The sequence below is a fragment of the Aquarana catesbeiana genome, linkage group LG04 (genome assembly GCF_042186555.1).
Source record: "Aquarana catesbeiana isolate 2022-GZ linkage group LG04, ASM4218655v1, whole genome shotgun sequence".
Lineage (NCBI taxonomy): Eukaryota > Metazoa > Chordata > Amphibia > Anura > Ranidae > Aquarana > Aquarana catesbeiana.
In genome coordinates, this window is record NC_133327.1 from 330,405,310 (window position 1) to 330,430,564 (window position 25,255).

At 42.8% G+C, this 25,255-nt stretch overlaps 1 protein-coding gene across 3 annotated transcripts in view; it reads right to left on the bottom strand.

The window, feature by feature from the left end:
- Positions 1 to 2,987: 2,987 nt before the first annotated feature.
- The window catches only part of RARS2 (arginyl-tRNA synthetase 2, mitochondrial), a 109,629-nt gene continuing 87,361 nt past the window's right edge, over positions 2,988 to 25,255 (bottom strand). For all 3 annotated transcript variants that reach the window (XM_073626916.1, XM_073626915.1, XM_073626913.1), the window contains exons 17-20: positions 18,880 to 18,975; positions 15,445 to 15,519; positions 14,009 to 14,072; positions 2,988 to 3,121 (exon numbers count right to left, since the gene is read on the bottom strand). In XM_073626916.1, the coding sequence (XP_073483017.1) occupies positions 3,035 to 3,121; positions 14,009 to 14,072; positions 15,445 to 15,519; positions 18,880 to 18,975 (322 nt within the window). In that variant the 3' untranslated portion in view covers positions 2,988 to 3,034. The remainder of the gene's footprint in view (positions 3,122 to 14,008; positions 14,073 to 15,444; positions 15,520 to 18,879; positions 18,976 to 25,255) is intronic.

Here is a 25,255-nt window from a genome sequence, read left to right on the forward strand (position 1 = left end):
ACCTGGGGTGGACGGGAGGGAAGGAGGGCCCGGCGGGAGCAGTGCGCCATGAGAGGTCCTATTACAGCCGCTGCCCGTGCTAGACTGCATGTGTTACAGTCTTGCAGAGCCTCTTATGGGGCCCCCCTAATGGCCCCAGGCCCTTGGGCAGTGCCCGATGGGTCAGTCCGCTCCTGCTCATTGAACAGTCTGCATTCAGTGAAAGTTCATGCACTGCAAAATTTGCAGTACATGAACTTTCACTGAATGTTGACTGTTCAATGAGCTTGATGCACAAATCACTTTATTACACTTTATTTATGATATCTATGGCTATGCATATTTATATTTTATTTAATCCATATTGCGCACATACGCACAATTGCACATGATGATGACTTAAGCCATCATCACATGCGATTGCACGTGTGTGCCAGGCCCAAGCAGCCAATCAAATATAGTGCTCAATATGGATTAAATTATAAATATGCATAGCCATAGATATCATTAATAAAGTGTAATAAAATGATTTGTGCAACAACAACTGTTCACAAATCCCTTTATTACAGTTTATTTATCATATCTATGGCTATGCATATCTATTTAATCCACTGAGCACTATATTTTGCTGCTTGCTTCTGGTTGGCAGTTGGCCCACACACATGGATATGATCACGATCAAGAAGTAGTACCTGGCTGCTATCCTTGGTGCTGCTACTGGGGGTTCCCCCGTCAGGCCCTCATCCATTCCTTCTCCTCCTCACCTCATGTCACATTCCTCGCTCCTCCGTGGAGAAGATGATGCCGCGCAGAGGAGGGTAGGCGGAGCATTTCTCCTGTTACCCTACCCTACGTGGATCCGGTCTGGCCAGTCACCGGCCGTAATGACTCCCCTCCCCAGGCCAAGAAGCAATTGCTGTGCCGACCTGCAGGAGCACGGCGCCGAAAGCTACATGGGTGTGGTAGGCGGCCGCGACAGGACGGGTGAAGGTTTTTTTGTGCAGGGGTGGCTTTTTGCCGCCCCCCCATGGCACTTGCCATGGCTGCCATACCCCAGATATGTCACTGAATGGTCCTGCAAATTGTAGTATGTGGGGAGGACAAAAAGGGCCCTAAAAGTTATTAATGGATGCCCAAAGCAAAATAATATGTATCTAGACATTTTGTTCCAGTGTGTAATAAAAATCCAGAACACCTAATATTTTGGGGGATAGAGAGGTACATTAGACCTTGGAGAGGTAATCATAAAATTAGATCCTTGAGCCAGAAAGAATCAAAAAAGGATACACAAAATGAGAACTTTAGTGCCTTATGGATTAAACGTTGAGTTTGATCTCAATTGTTTTATTAGTAATTATTGACTTTTTTCCTGACTTGCCTTAGACATTTTGTTTCTATGTAAGCCTCACATTGCATTTCCGGTGTGTAACTGCTTAGTGTCTCACTTCATTTTGTACTTATATTTAGTCCCTCCATTGATCAGTTTGGACAACTCAATTATGTCTGTCTACCTATGACTTAAAACGAAAATTATTTCCCATGTCCAATTTTTTAAAGAGTTTTTAAAAAAAAAAAAAAAAAAAAAATGAACAATTTTTAAAAAAAATATTTTAATTTTCATAATATTTATTAAAGACTTATTCCATCCGTTTCAGGAAGATTTAATTATTCGTTTTTAATTTTCTTGTTTCATATACACATTGGAACATAGTTTATAAATTAGCTACAAATTTTTTAATATATTCGCATTATGGGTAACTATCTGGCATCTGTAGGAAAATGCACGCCGTATTACTGTCTTTTTCTGATGTTGATCTACAAGAAAATGGCATCAGTTAGCTACGAAGCTTTTTATACATTTGTATTATTGATAGCCATCTGGCATCCATAGGAAAATGGCCGCCGTATTATTGTCTTCTCTGACGTTGATCTACAAGAAAATGGCATCAGATATACATCCTGTCTGCAGGGTATAAATATATAATTATTAAACATCCAATCCGGTTCCCCTGAGGAAGTCACGGGACGTAACGCATAGGGCGTGGTCGGAGCACATCGCGGACCGGAAGTGTTGTGAGAGGCGACATGAACGCCGATATTTCTTTTAAAGCGCATCTCTTATTTAGATGTGTAAGCAGGAATTTTTTAGTCTGATAAATGGTATTAAGTGATAATGCACCATTAGAGGCTTGTTTACTTTGCATGGTGAAAGGAATATCCTGTATGGGAGGAGGAATCCTTTGTGGGAAGCCGTATCTGTGAAAGAAAAGCATGCTGATCTCCCCCTTCTTTGATTGTTATCCAAGGCTTATGTTATATGCCTATGAGGTGAGAGTTCTGTGAGCACAGAGGTATTGGTGACAGCGGCTGTGTTGTCTGAAAAAACACTAATAGACTACTATTTTTACCATTTACATCACTTGGATTACTGGATGAATCACATGAATAGACTTTATTTTCTATAATTAATCAAACCTTCACATTTATGTTTGATACGCGGTTTATTATTATTTAGACACTAAAGGTTTTGCGCAAGATCACTGTATATTATAATGGGGTTATGTATTGCAGCAGAATAGAGGCAGGAGGGGCAGGGATGAGATTGTCTCTCACTTTACAGACTCAAAATGACAGGGAGAGAGGGGAGATGCTGCAACAGCACTATGCTGTTATTCACGCTTTAAAGAAACTGGAGCATTCGTAGCATAATGTGCATGAATTGCAGTGATGTACTGCATGTTTTTTTATTTTGACATCTGCTTTAATGGAAAAATCATACCGCTAAGTAGACCTTTGTCTACTACCACAGGCCTTGGCAGAATGATAGAGTGCAGTAGCTACAGACAGGCAGAGCAGTGAGAAGGGTATTAAAAAAAAAAAATAATCACTTTAAAAGTCTTTTTTTTTTCTCCCATTAACAGACTTGCAGGTAACATTATTGTGGTTTCAGAACCAATGAGCTATGGCTGCTAAAATAGTAAATGAACGCGTAAAAGAAAAAACAAATATATTTTTCCAGTTTTATTAAAAATAACCTCACTACATGGTGTTTAAACTACATTTTATCAAGTGGGGTAATTCCCAAAAGTCTCATTCCATTAGCCAAAACTACACGTATACTGTTGAAAAAGAGAAGGCGAGCCTGTGGGGGGAAAAAAAAATACAAATTTATGTACATAAACATACAACAGAAACAGTTGCAATATGGCAAACAAATTAACCCATTGGAACTTTTTTGCAGTTTTGAGTAATACATAAAAAAGTTAGAATGTCTGCCAAGTTTTTATTACTGTGTTCCCCTATTTTGCATGGGATCTCTGAAAAACAAAATTTGTAATTGTTGGGCAGCATAGGGAACTTGCAATCTGTCAGTTGTTTATTGTTGTCTGTCTCCTGCAGCCCAAGGATACGCTGGCTATTAGTACATTAAAAAATATATATATGTTTTTGCAGAAAAAAATTTGCATTTTTTTTTTTCAGCGGATTGTGGGTGCAATGCCAGGCTCTTGCAAACTTTCCCCAGCCCCCTGCTCGGACAGAGGTCAAAAGCTACAGCATTAGCATTTAAATCCCTTTGCTAGGGTGGCCCAAACAGGATTCCGATAACTTCCTGTTCAGTTAATGGCTTAGGAAGTGGAATTTCCCTTCCTTAATTGAAGAACCATAGAAGTAAACCCCAGAGGGACACAGCTATAAGGTTCTAACCCCTTTCTATGGCATCCAAAAATTAATGAACTGCAGCCCAAAAAGGATCCCAAACCATTTTGAACAGAACAATTTAAATGTAATCTTGTACAGGCTCCTCATAGGGGAATCCTTTTACATTTGAACTTGTAAAAACGGGTGACATTATTGGAATGCGGAGTGACCAACTCCAGGCACTCATTTTCCCTCTCCATTTAAATATATATACAGTGAACAGCATACATGAGTACTTTTAGAATCAACATTTTCTATGGGACACTATACTACTAAATACTCCCACAAATGCGGGCCATTGATTGCAACCAAGAGTTGATCATTTGCACACACAAAAAATTGGATTTTTCCAACATACTAACCTGTAAAATCCATTCCTTGGAGTGCATCACAGGACACAGAGCAGGCCATAGTAATTACTATCTGGGTTATGTGCAGGACACCGGCAGATCAATCAAAAAGGACGTCCTCCCCTATATAACGCCTCTTATACAGGAAGTCCCTCAGTTTTGTAGCAAGCAATAAATTCACAGAAAGAGGGGAGGGACCTCTGTGTCATGTGATGGATTTTACAGGTAGGTATGTAAGAAAAGTCCAATTTTTTTAAACGTACATTACAGGACCATAGTAATTACTATGTGGGATATCCCAAAGTAATATACTTGAGGGGAGGGAGACACAAACTGTCAACAAAGAAAAATGCTCCTGTGCACAAATGGGTAACCGGACAAGCGGTGTGTAAACACAGGCCTTGCTGCCCTCAAGGATGGGGGATCCTAGCAGACGAGAAAAAAGAAGAAAAAAAAAAGGCCGTGCTCTGAGGAAGAGGGGACGTTCCCTTCAAAACGCGTCAGCCAGCAGTGATTCCTGTGAGTTCCTCCGGTACCTCTGGTGGGCTCTGCTGCTCCTTGCCGGAATGCTGTGATTTGAAGAATGTTTTTATACATTTGAGATCTTCTACTATTGTTTGTAAGTAATCCCTTTTTATCATTAGTTTTAATAAATTTGAATCTAAAGGATAATGCACATGGCTGAGACACAAACTGTCACCTGACCTATTCTGCCGTCCGTAACATACTGTGGCCAAGGCAGTTTCCTCCGTGGCTCTGATATCTATCTGATAAAACCTTGTGAATGTATGAACCAAAGACCATGCAGCGGCCGTGAAAACCTGAGCCCCTGATGGCAGATAGTCTGAGATGCCCCCACACACCTGGTAGCAAACGCGCTCACCAGAAAGGGTGAGGATCTTGCCCTTTCAAGTTATAGGCTTGAAAGATTAACTGGCAGATCCAAATGAGAAATAGTTAACTTGGATGCCGCCTGCCCTTCCTGGACTCTTCTGGCAGCAAAAAACAGGATTTACGACCAATCCAAGTAAATCCTGACCACCTGAATGACAAAGAAGCCAACTTTCCGAGTCAAAGGACTAACGGAGTTTCTCGAATTGGTTCAAAAAGGTGGCTTTGCAAGGCCAAAAAAACTGTCTGCGTTACTCGCTGCATGACGTCAGAAATCAGTGTAAAACAACGGTCTCTGGAAAAAACAGAAAAAATCTGACCCTCAAAAAAGGGACACTAAAGGGTTAATTAAAAAAAACAAAAAACAAACAAAAAAAACACACACACACAAACATGTCATTACTTACCTCCTCTGTGCAGGGGTTTTGCACAGAGTGGCCCTTAGCCTCCTCTTCTGGAATCCCTCAGCGGCGCGTTCCTGGCTCCTCCCTGCATCGAGTGCCCCCCCCCGGGAAGCGTTTCCCTAGGGACACCGTGTGAGCGCACTCCCGAATCCTGCTGCTGCTTCCATTGACACAGACAGCGGGACTCGGCCCTGCCCCCCGTGTCCTGTGTCATTGGATCTGATTGAAAGCAGCGGGAGCCAATGGCTGCGCTGCTATCAATCTGTCCAATCAGGACCTGAGACACCGGCGAGAGCGGATGTGCTCGTTCCTGGTGCTGGAAAGACAGGGTTCGGGTATAAAAACAGGGGCACTGGGGGGCTGCTACACTAAAGGAGGTTTTTCACCTTAATGCATAGAATGGTGAGAAACACTGAGGGTTTACAACCCCTTTAATGATACTTAAGGCCAATCTCACTTCCCCTCCCTATTGGAGAAAGGAAAAAAAAATCTCCCACTCACATATTTCCGTGGGTGCCACTTCCTGGCTTCATGCCAGGCACACAAAATTTCCAAGCCCTAAATTGGAAGCTCCCTGAAGGCGGCTTCCTGGCACTCAACATCGCAGAGATAACAGGACCCAAGACCATAAATTTGGGTGGATTGGAAGTGTTCAAGGAGCGTCCCCTGCAAGATTCACTATGTCGGTGTACCAAGCCCTCCTGGGCTGGGCCAGCTAACACGATTATCAGTGTTAACACCTCCCAAAATTCTTTGCAAAAGAAGCGGCAGTAGTTAAATCAGGAGGAAGGTATAGACTAGGAAGAACTGGTCTCTAAGGTGTAACAAGTACATCTACCCTTATTGATAGTGGGACTCTCATTCTTGACCCAACCTGTCCATTTTGTTCTAGAACCTGGAATCCAGTAGATCCACTTGCAGTTTCCCCAATGCTGACAGATTGCACAGACCATTTCCAGATGCAGGGACCCCTGTCCCGGTATTAGTTGCTGACAACTGGAGAAACTGTCACCAGAGAAAGCACATGCTGTTCAGCCACAGACAGAGTGTGGTTCACCTTCCTAAGCCGTACAACTCCTGAAAACATGCCGTCCTATGCAAACAGGCATGAAAAACATGCCTTCCTATGCAAACAGGCATGTAAAAATGCAGTCCTATGCAAACAGGCATGTAAATCTGCAGTCCTATGCAAACAGGCATGTAAATCTGCAGTCCTATGCAAACAGGCATGTAAACCTGCAGTCCTATGCAAACAGGCATGTAAACCTGCAGTCCTATGCAAAGACGTGTACGTATGCAGTTTTTTGCAAACACGCATTTAAGTATGCAGTTCTTATGCAAACAGGCACGTAAATATGCAGTTCAATGCAAACAAGCATATAAGTATGCAGCTCAATGCAAACAAGCATGTATGTAAGAAGTTCAATGCAAATAAGCACCTACGTATGCAGTTCAATACAAGCAAGCATACATGTATGCAGTTAAATGCAAAAACGCATGTATGTATGCACTTGAATGCAAAAAAACCCAATGCATGTATATATGCGGCTCAACGGAAATACGCATGACTGTATGCGGTTCAAAAGCAAATATGCATGAATGTATGCAGTTAAATGCAAATATACAGTACAGGTATGCATGTCATAATTATATATTATGCTGCACCTGCCCAACTGCATTTGGCCCCATACTAGTTTTGCAGGACTAGCCAAGCACATATGCATAGAACGCATCTTGAATGCAGCCTCTATGCCGCTTCAGTGAAGTCTAAAAATAAGCTCCTGTAGATTAAATGCATGGTACTTTGGAGACACAACTCCTTTAAGTGCATTAATACCCGTGCAGGGGTGTATCGACAAACAGTTGCACAAGCCCCCATTTAGGCAACAAGTATACAAGTACGGTATGCCTTTATGCAAATTATGCACCAATGCAGTATATAGTTGCGCTGTCTGGTCTCCCAGCTCTCCCATAGGTAGTACTCTCACCTCATTATCTGGCCATAAGCTGCTTTGTCTCTGCAGAAGCCTCACTGATTCTTAAGCCCACGTGTGAGACTTCAAACATAAAAAATGGCTGCCCTTCTACTTCCTGCCTACACTGCACACAAGTAGACTATAGCGATTGATCCTGCTCCCTCTAGTGGCTGGATGAAAAAACTGCAGCCCCAAACTCTTGACACACCAGAGAACGACCTGACCTGAGCGCACTGCCCCCAGTGGCCACTGGGAAAATGACCAGACAGCAAATCACTTTTTTTTTTTTTAAACTGCAAACTTACCATTCCCGCCGCAGCAGTCCGAATCATACCAGGAGTCCAACCTTCACCTATCAGGGAAAGCTCTGTCATGAAGACCTTCAAGGACTCGGTCACCCCTTAAACTGGGATATATTCCCCTGGACCTGTATAGTACCCTGCTGGAAAGTACCTTGTTCAGAACAAACACTGCACAGGATTCCATTACGCAGCGTCCAGTGCCATAAGGCTGCATTATAGGCAAACCTCAAAGATTCTTCTCTCCTATCCACTGAGGCTTGGGTACCATCTATTTTGGCTGACAGCTTTTTGAATGGATCTGACTGAAGTCAATGAGTCCCAGTAGAACTGTTTCAGACCTCCAAGAATCCTCCAAGAGCACGTGTAGCACATCAGTGACCACCACCTTACAGACACTGCCAAAAACTGAGGTACTTCCTGTATAGGAGGGGTTATATAGGGGAGGACTTTCTGTTTGATTTATCTGCCATTCCATTCCAGGTGTCCATTCACCTATAGGTGACGCATAATCCACAGTAATTACTATGGCCTGCTCTATGTCCTGCGCTGTATGGTAAAGAAAAGTATTTTTCCTAACCAATTAATTCAAGACCATGTTACAAAAATTAACACACCCCAATGCAAGTCTTAAGAGCAAAGCTAAATTTTAGACAACAAAATCCTAATTAACAAGAATTCAGCTACAGGCGAGTCTAATTGTTCATTAAACAGGTGTCCAGCAGACAGTTCATTATAAGAGGACCTTACTTAACCCCTTCCCATTTCATACTGTCAGCAATGGCACCACATGGAAGACAAATGTCACAAGGCCTGAGAAAGAAAAGAATTTGTTTACACAAGAAAGGTGAAGGCTACAAGAAGATCAGCCAATCTTTACTTATCAGTCAGAATACTGTAGCAAAAGTGATACAAAAATTTAACAAAGATGGAACTGCAACCATCTAAAGCCGCGTACACACAAGCGGAATGTCCGACAGAAATACTCCAACGGAAGTTTTTTTTTTTCTAAAATTCTGACGGACCTAAAAATAGAACATGCTCTAAATATTTTCGACGGAACCAATTCCTATCAGGAAAACCGCTTGTCTGTATGCTGTTCCGACGGACCAAAAACGACGCTTGCTCTGAAACAAGTACGAGACGGAAGCTATTGGCTACTGAAGTTCCTTTTTCTAGCCCCGTCATAAGTGCTGTACGTCACCACGTTCTGGACGGTCGGACTTTGGTGGGACTTTGGATTGACCGTGTGTAGGCAAGACCGCCTGAATGAAATTCCGTCGGAGAAACCTTTGGAGTTTATTCCGACAGCTAAAACGGTCCTGTGTACGCGGCACTACAGACATCCAGGCTATCCACAGAAGTTAACACCTCAACAGGAGCATCTTCTGATGAGAAGGGTTGAAGAAAATCACGATGCAAGTTCACTACAGTTACCGCATTTCCCCGAAAATAAGACCTACTCTGAAAACAAGACCTACTGTGATTTTCGGGGAAGGCTACAATATAAGCCCTAGTTTAAAGTGGTTGTAAATGCTAGAATCCACCCTCCTACAGTAGCATATAATGTAAAAGGTGTGCGTTTCTGTAATGTAATTGTATCAAATACCTTCGGTACAGCACCGCTCGGCGCTCAGCTGATTTCTTTTTCCTGGATGTCAGCGGGGGATCTCAGCCCCCCTCCCTACAGTGTTCAGAGTGGGGAAGACAGCTTGGGCTGGGCCATGGAAGTGCCAAGCGGCGCTCAGCTGATCTCCGCTGCTCTCCTTATCTCCCGGGTGTCAGCTCTCGGCCCCCCTCCCTCTGCAGGCGCTCAGCTGATCACTCCTCATCTCTGGGTGTCATCGGGGGATCTGCCCCCCCCTCTGCAGGCGCTCAGCTGATCTCTCCTCATCTCCGGGGTGTCAGCGGGGGATCTCGCCCTTCCTCCCTCTGCAGGTGCTCAGCTGATCTCTCCTCATCTCCCAGGTGTCAGGGGGGATCTCCCCCCAGTCCCCTCCCTCTGCAGGCGCTCACTTGATCTCTCCTCATCTCCCGGGTGTCGGGGGGGATCTTGGCCCCCCTCCCTCTGCAGGCGCTCAGCTGATCTTCGCTGCTCTGCTCTTCAACACCTCGGGCCATGGAAGCGCTGAGCAACAATATAAGAAGGTGTTTGCACAATTATATTATAGCAACACACCTTTTACATTATATAAATCCTGTAATAGAGAGGGTTCTAGGATTTTACAACCACTTTTACTATTTTCATACTGGTGATTCCTGCACAGCAAGCCCTACCCCGAAAATAAGCTCTAGTGTGTTTTTGGTTGTTAAAAAAAAAAATAAAAGACCCAGGCTTATTTTCGGGGAAACACGGTAGCTAAAGTAGAAATCCAAACTGGGGTGATTGTCTCCCGTGACACAATATGGTGTACACTGCAGAGGAATGGCATGCATGAGTGTCACCCACAAAGGAAGCCTCAGCTAAAGCCCATGCACAAAAAAGCCTGCCTAGAATTTTCCAGGGCACATTCTGAAAAAGATGACTACTGGGACTCTGTACTCTGGAGTGATGAGACCAAGATAAATGATTTTGTAGCTGATGGCTTCAAAATTGTATGGTGTCTGAAAGGTCAGGAGTGCAAAGAAAAGTGCATGGTGCCTACAGTGAAACATTGTGGTGGCAGTGTCCTTCTGTGGGGCAGCATGAATGCTTCTGGTGTTGGGGAGCTGTATTTCATTGAAGGTATCATGAATTCACAGATAAACTGCTCTATTCTGAAAGAGAAGATGCTACCATCACTCCGTGCCCATGGTGGTCATGCACTTTTCCAACATGACAATGATCCAAAACATACATCTAAGGTCACTGTTGCATTTCAGAAGAAAAACAGGGTGAAATTGAATCAGTGGCCAAATACAGTGTATGTCTCCCAATCTGAACCCAATCAAAAACAATCAATTTTGAAGAGACAAGTTGAGCATCACTCTCCATCCAGCATCCAGGTTCTAAAAGAGGTCGTTCTTGAAGAATGAAATAGATAGATGTTGCAATATGTCACCAACCTGTTTATTCTATGCCTAGAAGACTTGGTGCTGTCCTTACAAATCATGGAGGTCATACAAAATACTAGATGTAGTAGTTTTTGTTGTGGGGTGTATTCATTTTTGCATCAACTAATTTAAGTAAAACTGAAGATTTTGTAATCCAAGTTATATTATTAACCTTACTTTCATTTAATGAGCTAAACAAATGTTCTGTAAAACTCAGTTTTGGAAAATTGTTCTTGTGTTGAGATATTGATTAAAATCTTACTTTTCAAAAGGAGTGTACTCATTTATGCTGAACACTGTATATATAAAATACACACTATAATATATATATACTGGATATAGATATAGACACAGAGACACACAGTATATACAGTGGGGATGGAAAGTATTCAGACCCCTTTACATTTTTCACTCTTTGTTATATTGCAGCCATTTGCTAAAATCATTTAAGTTCATTTTTTCCTTATTAATGTACACACAGCACCCCATATTGACAGAAAAACACAGAATTGTTGACATTTTTTGCAGATTTATTAAAAAAGAAAAACTGAAATATCACATGGTCCTAAGTATTCAGACCCTTTGCTGTGACACTCATATTTAACTCAGGTGCTGTCCATTTCTTCTGATCATCCTGGAGAGGGTTCTACACCTTCATTTGAGTCCAACTGTGTTTGATTATACTGATTGGACTTGATTAGGAAAGCCACACACCTGTCTATAGAAGACCTTACAGCTCACAATGCATGTCAGAGCAAATGAGAATCGTGAGGTCAAAAGGTACTGCCTGAAGAGCTCAGAGACCGAATTGTGGCAAGGCACAGATCTGCCAAGGTTACAAAAAAATTTCTGGCCGTATGGCCAAACTGAGCTATCGAGGGAGAAGAGCCTTGGTGAGAGAGGTAAAGAAGAACCCAAAGATCACTGTGGCTGAGCTCCAGAGATGCAGTTGTGAGAAAGTTGTAGAAAGTCAATCATCACTGCAGCCCTCCACCAGTCGGGGCTTTATGGCAGAGTGGCCCGACGGAAGCCTCTCCTCAGTGCAAGACACATGAAAGCCTGCTTGGCGTTTGCTAAAAAAACACCTGAAGGACTCAAAGATGGTGAGAAATAAGATTCTCTGGTCTGATGAGACCAAGATAGAACTTTTTGGCCTTAATTCTAAGCGGTATGTGTGGAGAAAACCAGGCACTGCTCATCACCTGTCCAATACAGTCCCAACAGTGAAGCATGGTGGTGGCAGCATCATGCTGTGGGGGTGTTTTTCAACTGCTGGGACAGGACGATTGGTTGTAATTGAGGGAAAGATGAATGCAGCCAAGTACAGGGATATCCTGGACGAAAATCTTCTCCAGAGTACTCAGGATCTCAGACTGGGCTGAAGGTTTACCTTCCAACAAGACAATAACCCTAAGCACACAGCTAAAATAACGAAAGAGTGGCTTCACAACAACTCCGTGACTGTTTGTGAATGGCCCAGCCAGAGCCCTGACTTAAACCCAATTGAGCATCTCTGGAGAGAAATAAAAATGGCTGTCCACCAACGTTTACCATCCAACCTAACAGAACTGGAGAGGATCTGCAAGGAGGAATGGCAGAGGATGCCCAAATCCAGGTGTGAAAAACTTGTTGCATCTTTCCCAAAAAGACTCATGGCTGTATTAGATCAAAAGGTGCTTCTACTAAATACTGAGCAAAGGGTCTGAATACTTAGGACCATGTGATATTTCAGTTTTTCTTTTTTAATAAATCTGCAGAAATGTCAACAATTCTGTGTTTTTCTGTCAATATGGGGTGCTGTGTGTGTGCATTAATGAGGAAAAAAAAAAAAGAACTTAAATGATTTTAGCAAATGGCTGCAATATAACAAAGAGTGAAAAATTTAAGGGGGTCTGAATACTTTCTGTCCCCACTGTATCAGGGTTCCTCAGCTCCAGTCCTCAAGGCGTTCCCCAACGAGTCATGTTTTCAGGATTTCCCTCAGATGAATGAAACAGCTGTGTCAATTACTAAGGCAGTGAATTGATCAAATCACCGGTGCAAAATAATGAAGAGCCTGAAAACATGACCTGTTGGGGCGCCTTGAGGACTGGAGTTGAGAAACACTGGTATATATACATACACACAGTGCTCCCCCTATACAGGGTTTTATTCCCAACACTTGTATTAGGTGGAAAAACTTTTTAAGATGAACTCGAAGTCAAGCAAATATTGTCTAAATACAAGAGGTATATGTATGATTACTTACACCAATCAGCCATACCTTTATCTCCACCCATCTAATATTGAGTAGGTCCCCCTTTTGCCACCAAAACAGCCCTGACCCATCGAGGCATGGACACCCTTAGAACTCGAAGTTGCAAGGTGGGGCCTGCATGGATAGAACTTGTTTTTCCAGTACATCCCACAGATGCTCAATGGATTGAGAGCTGGAGAATTTGGAGTTCAAGTCAACACCTCAAACTCGTCGTGTTCCTCTACCCATTTTTGCAGTGTGGCAGGACACATTATCTAGCTGAAAGAAGCCACTGCCAAAGTTTATGTAGGTGGCACGTCAGGTAACATCCACATGAATGGCAGGATCCAAGGTTTCCCAGCAGAATATTGCCCAAAGCATCACATTGCTTCCACCAGCTTGCCTTCTGGTACCATCTCCTCCCCATGTGATGCACACTCACCCAGCCATCCACATGATGTAAAAGAAAATGTGATTCATCAGACCAGGCCCCCTTCCTCCATGGTCCACTTCTGATGCTCACATGCCCATTGTAGGTGCTTTTGGCTGTGGACACAGGCCAGCCTAGGCACTCTAGCCAGTCTGTGGCTATGCAGCCCCATACACAACGGATATTTTATCTGCTTTTAAAACATTAACTTGGGCAACAACAATGTTTGCTTGCCGTCGAATATATCCCCCACCAACTTTCAGATGTCATTGTAATGAGATAATCAATTCAATTCACTTAACCTGTCGTAAAGTTATGGCTGATCGTGTGCTTTGCATATTACTTCCAGATTTTGGCAGTAATCCAGTCTGAAATTGCCTCTGTGCTGGATCTCCCTGTAATAGAGTGGTCACTGCTGTGCTCTATCCTTGTGCAGGGTGACTGGACTTGCATTCATCCCTTCCTGTAGTTTTCTGCAGGCAGCCTACAATCAGAGGACCCGCTGAGTCTGTCCCACAGCTCTCTGCTCAGGCTATGTACAGCACTGAAGGGGTCCCTGCTGCTTTTACAAGGTACTAGCTGGGTTTTCAAAGCTATTCAGTACACACAAAAGATTTATATCCTTTGTGGCTAATGAGGAATATATTTCAATCAAAAAGTTCAGCATTAAAGTTCAGTAAACTGTTTAAGTAATATATTTTAAAGACTTACATGTGCCACATCAGGGCTGCTTCCTTTGACATGAAGAGAGTGATGTGCCACGTTAGCTAAATGACTATTAAAAAAAAAAAAAAAAAAACAAAACACACATCATCATTAAGCAATGAAACTAAAACAGTTTGAGACAATAGAAGCATTAGGCCTCTTTTGCACATGATACTCCTGTTTGAACATCTTTTTGTTTTGTATGTATTTGTGTATTTACCCACATTTTCACGTATATGTGTTCACGCATTTTCGCATGCACTCTCGTGCAAACTTATTCTCGCGTTCTCCTTCTGCACAATATCTAAATGGGCATTTGCGCTCATGAGGCGTAAATTACTGACCAAAAAAAGTTATTTTTCATTTTTTTATCTTTTACTGGATGAATGCTCGGCGCTCGTTTACACGAATGTGTTCTGGTTAAGTTTGTGCTCAAGATAATTTATTGCTGTGACCAATGTGCATTACAGCCTTTAATTACCATAGAGCAAATTGTAAGCATCAGCTATACATGAGCATGCATCCGACAGCACCTCACAGGAAGGCACACCTGGAAAACGTTTACTTGCGTGTAAGAGCCTCAATCTGAATAAGGTTTGTACTAACAGAAACAAGAGATGCTTACAGATTTGCAATCACAAAACTCCTAAATTATATTACTAAATGTTTGCATGATTTGCAATAAGTGTGAAAGTAATGAAGAGCATCTGATAAAGTGTTATTAACTTTTATCTTGGATCTTTAGGGATTCCCATATTATCCACTGTTAATTTCCTAATCCCAGCTTTAATTAACATAGTCCTTCATGGTGAGACTTAGCTATTAATCCAGGGTTTGTGGAATACTTTGGAAAAAAATAAAATAAAATAAAAATCAGGTAATGATACATAGAACAATAAAGGTTGATCTTTTAGCATATTCTCTACTTTGGCTTGAAACACAACCCAATGTATTTGTAATTTTTCTACATATAATTGTGGTGGTGCTTTCTGTATTAACCTGAAGTGTACTAGAACCAGATCCTTGATATTTTGTTTCTATGTCTATTCTGTCTTACCTCAAAGTACTTGTATAAAACCTAATAAAAAAATATATTTTGTTAAAAAAAAAAAAAAAAAAAAAAAACACTTTTATGCTTCATAAGGGGCTGAATCCAGACCCTTTATGCTTATCTAAAGAAACAGATCACCAGGACATCTATTACTGCATGGACATTGACATTAGAGACGTGGCTGGAATTTCCCATAATACAAAAATGCAGAAACTTTCCATGTACAGGCTTTTTCCCACACTGAAAAATACAGTTCTGCTGCTGCACTTAAGTTACTAGGTGTGTCCTCTTAAAGAAAATTTTGCAGGAAGGCTTACTCTGCTCTTGAATATTCAGTACGTAAAACAGAAAATATACAAAGAGGCATTATGGTTGTTTACTGTATAATTACCCTAGGCCCATGAGGTAAGAAACCAAGTATCGTGGCTGAAGCTCCTTCAGTGTCTTGTGAATTACTTCATCATACCTATGTAACAAGAACATGCTTAAAAAACACTAAACAATAGACAACTTGAAAGATCGAGTATGCTCAAAAATTTTACCCTTGCACAAAAAAAAAATTAGCATGTTTAGTAAAAGTTGGGGATTTTTTTCCCCCCATATAGTTAAAAATATAGGTAAATTAGCAGTATTTAACCACACCAGGGGACTTGGGTAGGAGAAAATACGCCCCCCCCCCCTCCCCACCTGTGCTATAGCCGAAAGACGGATACAGTGTGGGCCTTAATTGACAGGAGGGCGTCCATGTACGTCCTCCCAGAAACACGCTTCCCGCATGCCCCCGCGGATGCGCATCGGGGTAAATCTGTGATGGCCGTGTCCTTTGGACACAGCCCATCACAGATCATGGTAAATGGCCAATCACAGTGGCCATTTACCAGAAGATCGCCTCGTCCAATGAGAGATGATCTCAAATGTAAACATTTGAGATCATCTCTCATTGACGGCTCTCCTTCCTCACACAGACCGCGTGCGATGAGGGAGAGCGATATCGGAGCAGAGTGAGTGTTTTGTCCTTGCCAAAACAGTGCCATCAGTGTTTTGGCTTCCCTACCCCAATCTGTCAGACTGTCTCCAAATTTATCCACTTTTAGGCGATCCCTGAAAACTTTCCTCTTCAGAGAAGCCTATCCGGCTTCCATCTAACAACTGCACTATTTTGTCCATTAGCTCATCCCCCACAGCTATTACCCTTTTGTATAACTTGACCCTCCTTCCTAGATTGTAAGCTCTAACGAGCAGGGCCCTCTAATTCCTCCTGTATTGAATTGTATTGTAATTGTACTGTCTGCCCTAATGTTGTAAAGTGCTGCGTAAACTGTCGGCGCTATATAAATCCTGTATAATAATAATAATTTTGTCCTTGCCAAAACAGTGCCCACAGTGCCATCAGTGCCACCGCATTACTGTTATACGTACTGTTCTGTTACTAATGTTTAAAAGTAAATGTTATTCAAAGTTTCTTGTATTTTGTTGATCATCATCATCATACAGAGGGATAGGGATCAGGGCATGGCTATAAAGTGAAAACCATCTTACCGCTTGCCGACCAGCTGCCGCAGTTTCACTGCGGCAGAATGGCACAGGCAGGCGAATCGCTGTTATGTTACGTTCCTAAGGCGGCCACTAGGGGAGCACGCACGAGCTGCTCGCCCCCAGAGTCGATGCTAATGCCCGGTGGTCTCGATGACCGCTGGGCTCCCGCGAACGCTCGTAACACGGTGAGAACCAGGATCTCTGTGTGTAAACACAGAGATCCCTATTCTCCGAGGGGAGAAGTGACAGATCATCTGTTCATACAAAGTATGAACAGCGATCTGTCATCTCCCCTAGTCAGTCCCCTCCCCCCTTCAGTTAGAACACACATTAAGAAAACACAATTAACCTCTTGAGTGCCCCCTAGTGTTAACCCCTTCACTGCCAGTGACATTTTTACAGTAATCAATTCATCTTTCTAGCACTGATCGCTGTATTAATGCCAATGGTCCCAAAAATGTGTCAAAATCGTCCGATGTGTCCGCCATAATGTCGCAGTCATGATAAAAATCACAGATCGCCGCCATTACTAGTGAAAATAAAAAAATAATAATAAAAATATCCCCTATTTTGTAGACACTATAACTTTTGCGCAAACCAAACAATATACGCTTATTGTGATTTTTTTTTACCAAAAATGTGTAGAAGAATACATATCGGCCTAAACTGAGAAAAAAATTGCTTTTTAAAAGAAAAAAAAATGGGGATATTTATTATAGGAAAAAGTACAAAATAGTGTTTTTTTTTCACAATTGTCGCTCTTTTTTTGGTTTATAGAGCAAAAAATAAAAACCGTGGAGGCGATCAAATACCACCAAAAGAAAGCTCAATTTGTGGGAAAAAAAGGACGACAATTTTGTTTGGGTACAACGTCGCATGACCGCGCAATTGTCAGTTAAAGCGACGCAGTGTCGAATCGCAAAAAGTGCTCTGGTCAGGAAGGGGGTAAAATCTTCCGGGGCTGAATGCAGCAAGACAATTTTCACTTTATAACGCCAGCATCAGTGGCCGGGTGTCACAAGGAAAGGTTCCGGAGACATGCTAGAGCTGCATGAGAGCAATGGAGAGGTTAAGTATAAGTTGAAAAAATGAATCGCTGCAGGGAAGGGGGGTGGGGTGGGAGACCCATCAGCGATACCAGAGCCTCAAGGGAGTGAACCTGCATATGCTCCCTCAGGGTGAACTGGCTTTGTATTAGTGAAGCACCTTAAAAGTGAGGTAAACCTATACTGTTATTATTACTATGTTAGGATTATTATTATCTTCATTTATTAGCAGGTGAATGCGGCCCTCCATGCATCATACATTGAATCCGGCCCTTAAGTGGAAAAAAAGTTGCTGACCCCTGAACGACACAATGGCAATCTTATTAAAGGAACGTTTGTGAAACTAATTAAGGCTCTATTCATAATTGTCATGCAACTTTGATGTCCAAGTCATTATGTTTTCCAATGAGTACTGTTCATATCTATTAAAGTCGTTCAAGCACTTTAATGCTAACCCTCACAAGTTGCATTACAGTCGCAGCTGAATGTTTTGCATGCAACACTTTTGTCTGACTTTGGAGGCACACCCTGGTTGTCAAGTAGCCGGCACCCACCGGCTTCCTTAACAACCAGTAAACAACATGGTTGTTAAAGGAGCGGGCGGCCGCTGGCGTCCTTAACCAGTGAATAGCAGGCCGCCATGTGCTTAACAAAATCGATGACTCATCAGCCAGCATTTAAAATAAATAAATAAATAAATTGTGCGAGTCTGGTACAGATTTTTTGCTCTTTTTTTTTTTTTTTTTTAAAGTGTTCCCCTGGGGGTCTCCTCAAAATTCATACCAGACCCGAACGGGAACACATTTTTTTTTTTATGCCGGTATTCTTTTGTTTTTATTCAGCTGTTAGTGGGGAATCCCACTGACAGATGAGTCATCGGTTGTTAAGGACAGAGCAGCTGCCTGCTTCTTAACAACCCACTATTCACTGGTTGCTAAGGACGCCGGCAGTGCCTGCTCTTTAACCATAAGTCACATCCAAGTTGCACCTATCCAAAGTCACATCAAAGCCACAGATGTCTCAAAAGTGGAATGTAAAGTTGCACGATTTTGAAGTCGCACAAATATTAAATGTAGCATAAAAGGTAATTACACAGGAACGTTTGTGAAATGTATTGATACACCATGTATACAATCATATATGTCTTATAGATCACATGTATAAGGACAGTTATATTCATTGACCTCCAGTGTTAAAATCACAACGTGTACAATCCACATATTAATGAGGAAAAATTAGAATACCTGAGAAAGTGCTGCAAGGTTGAGGATACAGAGGGATCTTGTAAACAGTTTGCATCAAACTCTTCTTTCTCTCTGGTTTCCCACAGATTCAGTAAACTGGCAACACACAACAGGTACATTGCTGAATCCACCCAAGTTATTAGGGACACAAAACGCACATATTAAAGAGAAACTAAAGTCTGCTCACATAATTTGTAATAAAAACATCTTTGCCATTCTGAAGCTTCCCTCCAACCACTTTGCATATTATTTTATAGATACTGTGATTCCGTACTTGCCAAATATGCTGCAGAAATCTCCCTCCACCAAGTCTGGCTGCATCCATGCATCCATTTTAACTGTGGGCAGCTGAAACTGCTGCCTGTTCACTTCCTGGATTTACACAGACACACGCCACTAGCTCTGCAGCTCTCATTGGCCCTCTTATGGCTCACCCCCTTCCGTTCCTGACAAACTCTCACGAGAGTGAGAGTGAGAGAGAGAGAGAGAGAGAGAGAGCCGTGCATGATGTCATAAGCCTAGGCTAACAACCAGACAAGAAACAGGAAGTGGGCTGTATAAGTTATTTACTGGCAGAAAAATAATGTTTTACTATCCAAAGTTAAAACAACAAGGGCAGAAGATTTAATAGATGTAAAGATGAAAAAACTACTGAAGGTCCGCTTTAATGCTATATTTGATGCTGATATTGCGTACACCAGGTGGGTCAAACTCCATTTCATAGCAGGCCGCATCAGCATTATGGTTGCCCTCAAAGGGCCAGTTGTATCTGTAAGACCATATAAAGGTATCTACTCTATCATATTAAATAATTGCCTCTGCATTTGATTATTACTGGTCTTAGTAATAACTAATACTTAAAGTGAATGATAATAACTAATACTCACATATACCCAAGTGAAGTGAAAAGCCTCAGATGATACACAGTTATGAAACAAATCTCTCTATATACCATATTTTTTGCACCATAAGACACACTCCCCCCCCCCCCAAAAAATGGGGGAAAATGTCCCTGCGTCTTATGGAGCGAATACTGACCAGGCACCCCCCCCCCCCCACATTGGAATATCGGCTTTTCTATGGAGGAAAGAGGAAAGTATGTGAGGCGGATCCTTGCAGGGGTGCCAAAACATGGGGGGGGTGTCCGTGGCATTGCTATGGTGGTGCGCTCCGCACCCAGATGTGACACCATCCCTCGGCGGCAAGAGCCCTGGCTGTTTTTTTTTTTTTTCAGGTGGAACACCCCCCGCGCCGTGGTCTGGTCCAGTCTTACTTCCTTCTCCTTCCACCTTTCTCCTTCCTAGCTGCTGCCTGGGTGTATCTGAGGCTGAGAGCCAGCGAGCCAGCCAGAGGGGGTTGTGGATTGTAATGGCAGTATCCTCCACTGCCTGAGGTGAGCTGGTGATAAGGGGGTGGGAGGTGTGGGCTGGCATGCTATCCACTGAAAAGTCACCTGAGCTGTTGTGATAGAAGAGGCTGAAGGGGTATTTGTGTCTGCCCTGTCACCCTGAACTGATCTGGGAAGGGGGAAGAAAGGTTGCTGTGTCCACCACCACCACCGAGGTATAGTGTAGTTGAGCTGATTTGATAGGGGGGTGGTATTACTGTGTCTCCACCACCCACCTATAGTAGTAGTATAAAATTAAATATTTTAGGACACCATTTGGTTCAGAATATTTTTTTTCTTGTTTTCCTCCTCTAAAACCTAGGTGCGTCTTATGGTCAGGTGCGTCTTATGGTGTGAAAAATAAAGTAAGTTTTACATGTACAGTGCCTTGAAAAAGTATTCATACCCCCTTGAAATTTTCCACATTTTGTCATGTTACAATCAAAAATGTAAATGTATTTTATTGGGATTTTATGTGATAGACCAAAGCAAAGTGTCACATAATTGTGCAGTGGAAGGAAAATGATAAATGGTTTTAATTTTTCTTAAAAATAATAAATATGTGAAAAGTGTGGCGTGCATTTGTATTCAGCCCCCCGAGTCAATAATTTGTAGAACCACCTTTTGCTGCAATTGCAGCTGCAAGTCTTTTTGGGGATGTCTCTACCAGCTTTGTACATCTAGAGAGTGACATTTTTGCCCTTTCTTCTTTGCAAAATAGCTCAAGCTCTGTCATATTGGATGGAGAGTGTCTGTGAACAGCAATTTTCAAGTCTTGCCACAGATTTTCAATTGGATTTAGGTCTGGACTTTGACTGGGCCATTCTAACACATGAATATGCTTTGATCTAAACCATTCCATTGTAGCTCTGGCTGTATGTTTAGGGTCGTTGTCTTGCTGGAAGGTGAACCTTCACCCCAGTCTCAAGTCTTTTGCAGACTCTAATAGGTTTTCTTCTAAGATTGCCCTGTATTTGGCTCCATCCATCTTCCCATTAACTCTGACCAGCTTCCCTATCCCTGCTGAAGAAAAGCATCCCTACAACATGATGCTGCCACCACCATGTTTCACGGTGTGGATGGTGTGTTCGGGGTGAAGTGCAGTGTTAGTTTTCCGTAACACATGGCGCTTTGCTTTTAGGCCAAAAAGTTCAATTTTGGTCTCATCTGACCAGAGCACCTTCTTTCACGTTTGCTGCATCCCCCACATGGCTTCTCCTAAACAGCAAAAAGGACTTCTTATGGCTTTCTTTCAACAATGGCTTTCTTCTTGCCACTCTTCAATAAAGACCAGATTTGTGGAGTGCATGACTAATAGTTGTCCTGTGGAAAGATTCTCCCACCTGAGCTGTGGATCTTTGCAGGGCCCCCAAAGTTACCATGGGCCTCTTGGCTGCTTCTCTGATTAATGTTCTCCTTGCCTGGCCTGTCAAGTTTAGGTGGACGGTCATATCTTGGTAGGTTTGCAGTTGTGCCATACTCTTTTCATTTCCGGATGATGGATTGAACAGTGCTCTGTGAGATGTTCAAAGCTTGGGATATTTTTTATAACCTAACCCGGCTTTAAACTTCTCCAAAACGTTAACCCTGACCTGTCTGGTGTGTTCCTTGGCCTTCATGATGCTGTTTGTTCACCAAGGTAGTCTAACAAACCTCTGAAGGCTTCACAGAACAGCTGTATTTCTACCAAGATTAAAATGCACACAGGTGGATTCTATTTACTAATCAGGTGACTTCTGAAGGCAACTGGTTCCACTAGATTTTACTTAGGGGTATCAGAGTAAAGGGGGCCCAATACAAATCCACGCCGTACTTTTCACATATTTGTAAAAAAAAAAAAATGAAAACCATTTTTCATTTTCCTTCCACATAAAGCGTAACTCCACCTTTGTTGAGAAAAAAAAACATTTCCCTCTGGGTGATCTATGTACATTGCAAGTATTATGACAACCTTTGTTGCAGATTTCTACCTTTTGTTATTCTGAAGAAATCCAACTGTGTTTGTTTGTGCCTCTATACTAAGTGGGTCTAATGGGAGTGGTTTCATAATTGTCAGGTGTGCAGCTGCTGGGCACCAATGAGGAAAACTGCTGGGCCTGCATCCCTTTAGATGTGCTCCCATTGAAAGTATCTCACCAAAAATTACAATTTTTGTTGCAGGGGTTGCCTGAAATCTGACTTGTATCTTAGGCAGATTTCTGGAAAAAATGGTGAGCCAATCACACAAGCAGGAAAATATTTTTCTGGGCAGTGGTCAGTACACACTGTGTACAGAACAACTCCAGGTAGCCATATTGCAATGCAATCTCAGAAAATTACAGCGGCTGCAGATTGAAAAGGAAAGTTAATTATTAATAACATTCAATTACAATATTGATCAGTGTTGCAATTACCGTATTTTCCGTACCATAAGGCGCACTGCATTATAAGGCACATGCTAAAACATACGGTCTACAAAAAAAGGTAACGGAAGCAAAACAGTGAGTTTACTTGTACTTTATTCTACTATTTCCTATTGATCAGCGGTATCACCAAAAGTAGATCACCCAGCTCACAGGTAGGAGAAACACCGGCCACACTGCGCTGGAGATACAGTTCATGTGAAGGGACGAATGACTTCCCAGTCCGTACGGGGATAGTCAGTAGTCTCACTGCGATCGGGGCGCTCCGCTCACACAGCGATACACACACCAGCCGTGTAGCACTGCAGTAGGAACCCACGTGATGTGGCTCCAGGCGGAGACTCAGAGCGCATCAACAGTGTGCTAGTGCCCATGTGTAAAAGGGGTTTGATGGATCCGTTTAGATTGTAAATCTCCTTCAAAGTGGAGTGGTTGGTTTATCGCTGCCAGCGTACGTCCCTGTGTCAGAGAGGGAAATGATTTTGGAACTCAGTGCACACATAAGGTGCACCGGATTATTAGGCGCAGGGCAGATTTGGAGGAAAACATAGGCTCTTAGGTGCGCCTTATAGTGCGGAAAATACGGTATATGTGCTATATTATGTTTTCTTTATTTGCTATTTTTTCCCCATGAAAGTGGAGTTAGCCTTTAACAATTATGTGCCACTTTGTGTTGGTCTATCACATAAAATCCCAACAAAATACATTCATGTTTTTGGTTGTAACTTGACAAAATGTGGAAAATTTCAAGGGGTGTGAATACTTTTTCAAGGCACGGTATATTTGCTGTCTTCAGCTGTAAATATCCTTGAGAAAGTGCTCTTCCTGTTAGAAGATTTTCTCTTCCAAGTTAACACTGCAGAGAAGCCTGGGCATACAGCCAAGCCACCTTATTGGAGGAAAGGCACACACCCCCTCTCCTCTTCCACAAAGGAAGAAAGGATTGTGCAGATCTCTGTTCTTAGATGGCAAGCTGACTGCTAATCTATTTATAGCAACCTCCCCAACACACACTTCTATCTCCTGTCTCAGAGAACATGTGAGAAGTTATCAAGCTGATAACAGAGCTACAGAGCAAGAGACAGCTATGGGACATAGTGCTTTGGAGAGAGATAAGAAAACACTACAGATATATGTGCCCAGCTCAAATTTCATGAATCGGGTTTACATCCACATTAAGCTGTGAAGGGCAGGTACAGACCAGCATGGAGCTCACTCACACTCCTGTAGCAGATGATGCAAGGCTGAAAAGGAGGGTTGCACACCGATGGCATCATCCAAGAGAAACTTTACTGAAGACATTCAGAAATCTGCTCTCAATCCTGACAGATCTGGGACAGGTGGGGGACCGGAGGAAGACACAGAGGACCTGGGGAGCACAGAGGGGGCCCTGGACAAAGACTGAAGGACGACACAGAAGACCTGGGGAGCCGGAAGAGGATACAGGGGACAGTCGGGGGTGATCAGTGCAGCGGTGGGTGGGAGTTACAATCACTAATCTCCCTGTGTGGCTTTTAATAAAGCAGCTGAAAGCTGCGGGAGGGAGAGGGGGAGAGGGGGAGAGGAGGAGAAGCGGCTGTCAGCTGCTTTATTGAAAGCCACACAAGGAGATCAGTGCGTGTAACTCCCCCACCACCACAACGATCATCTTTAAGGCTGCCCAGGTATCAGATTAGACACCGGAGCATTTGCACGAGTACAAGTACTCGTGCAAATGCTCGGTATCTGCACCGATACTAGTATCGGTGCAACCCTAGTTAACAGTTTTATCAAATTATTCTTAGGTCTCCTAAACAACAATAACCTCTTTGTTGCCGTAGGTGACTTACAAACCCCAGACCACTGTTAATATTCAAAGTTGATCAGCACTGTAGATGTACTGTGACCTAATAAATTTGTTTATATTACTGTGTATTGTGCACTATTTTTGTCCACAACACCACCCCCCTTAACCACTTCAGCCCCGGAAGGTTTTACCCCCTTAATAACTAGGCCATTTTTTGCGATACAGAACTGCGTTACTTTAAAGTGGTTTTTAACCCACCTTTTCAAATCCTCCCATCCCCTCTGTACCAGAATAATAAGTGTCCCTGTACCTGTGTATTGTAAAAAAAATCTGTCGGATTGTACCTATATAAGCTCGGCTCCCAGCGCTCAGCTGACTGGTCAGCTCTCTTCTCTCTCGGCTCACAGTTCCAGTGGGCGGGGCTGAGCCCTCCCACTGACATCAGCTGGGGAGGAGGGGAAGAGAGGAGAGAGCTGACAGCTGAGCCCTGGGAGCCACGGTCATATAGGTACAGATTGGCAGATTTATTACATTACACAGGGACACTTATAGTACAGAAAGGATGGGAGGATTTAGCTGCAGATATGAGAGCAGTAGGTGCGGGGGGTGGGCACTGGTACGAGCAGACAGGGAGGAGAGGGGGGATAAGGACAGAAAAAAAAATCCCAATAAGCGTATATTGATTGGTTTGCGCAAAAGCTATTGCATCTACAAAATGGGGGATATATTTATGGCATTTTTATTTTTTAAACTTGTAATGGGGGTGATCAGCGATTTTTAGCGGGACTGCGACATTGCGGC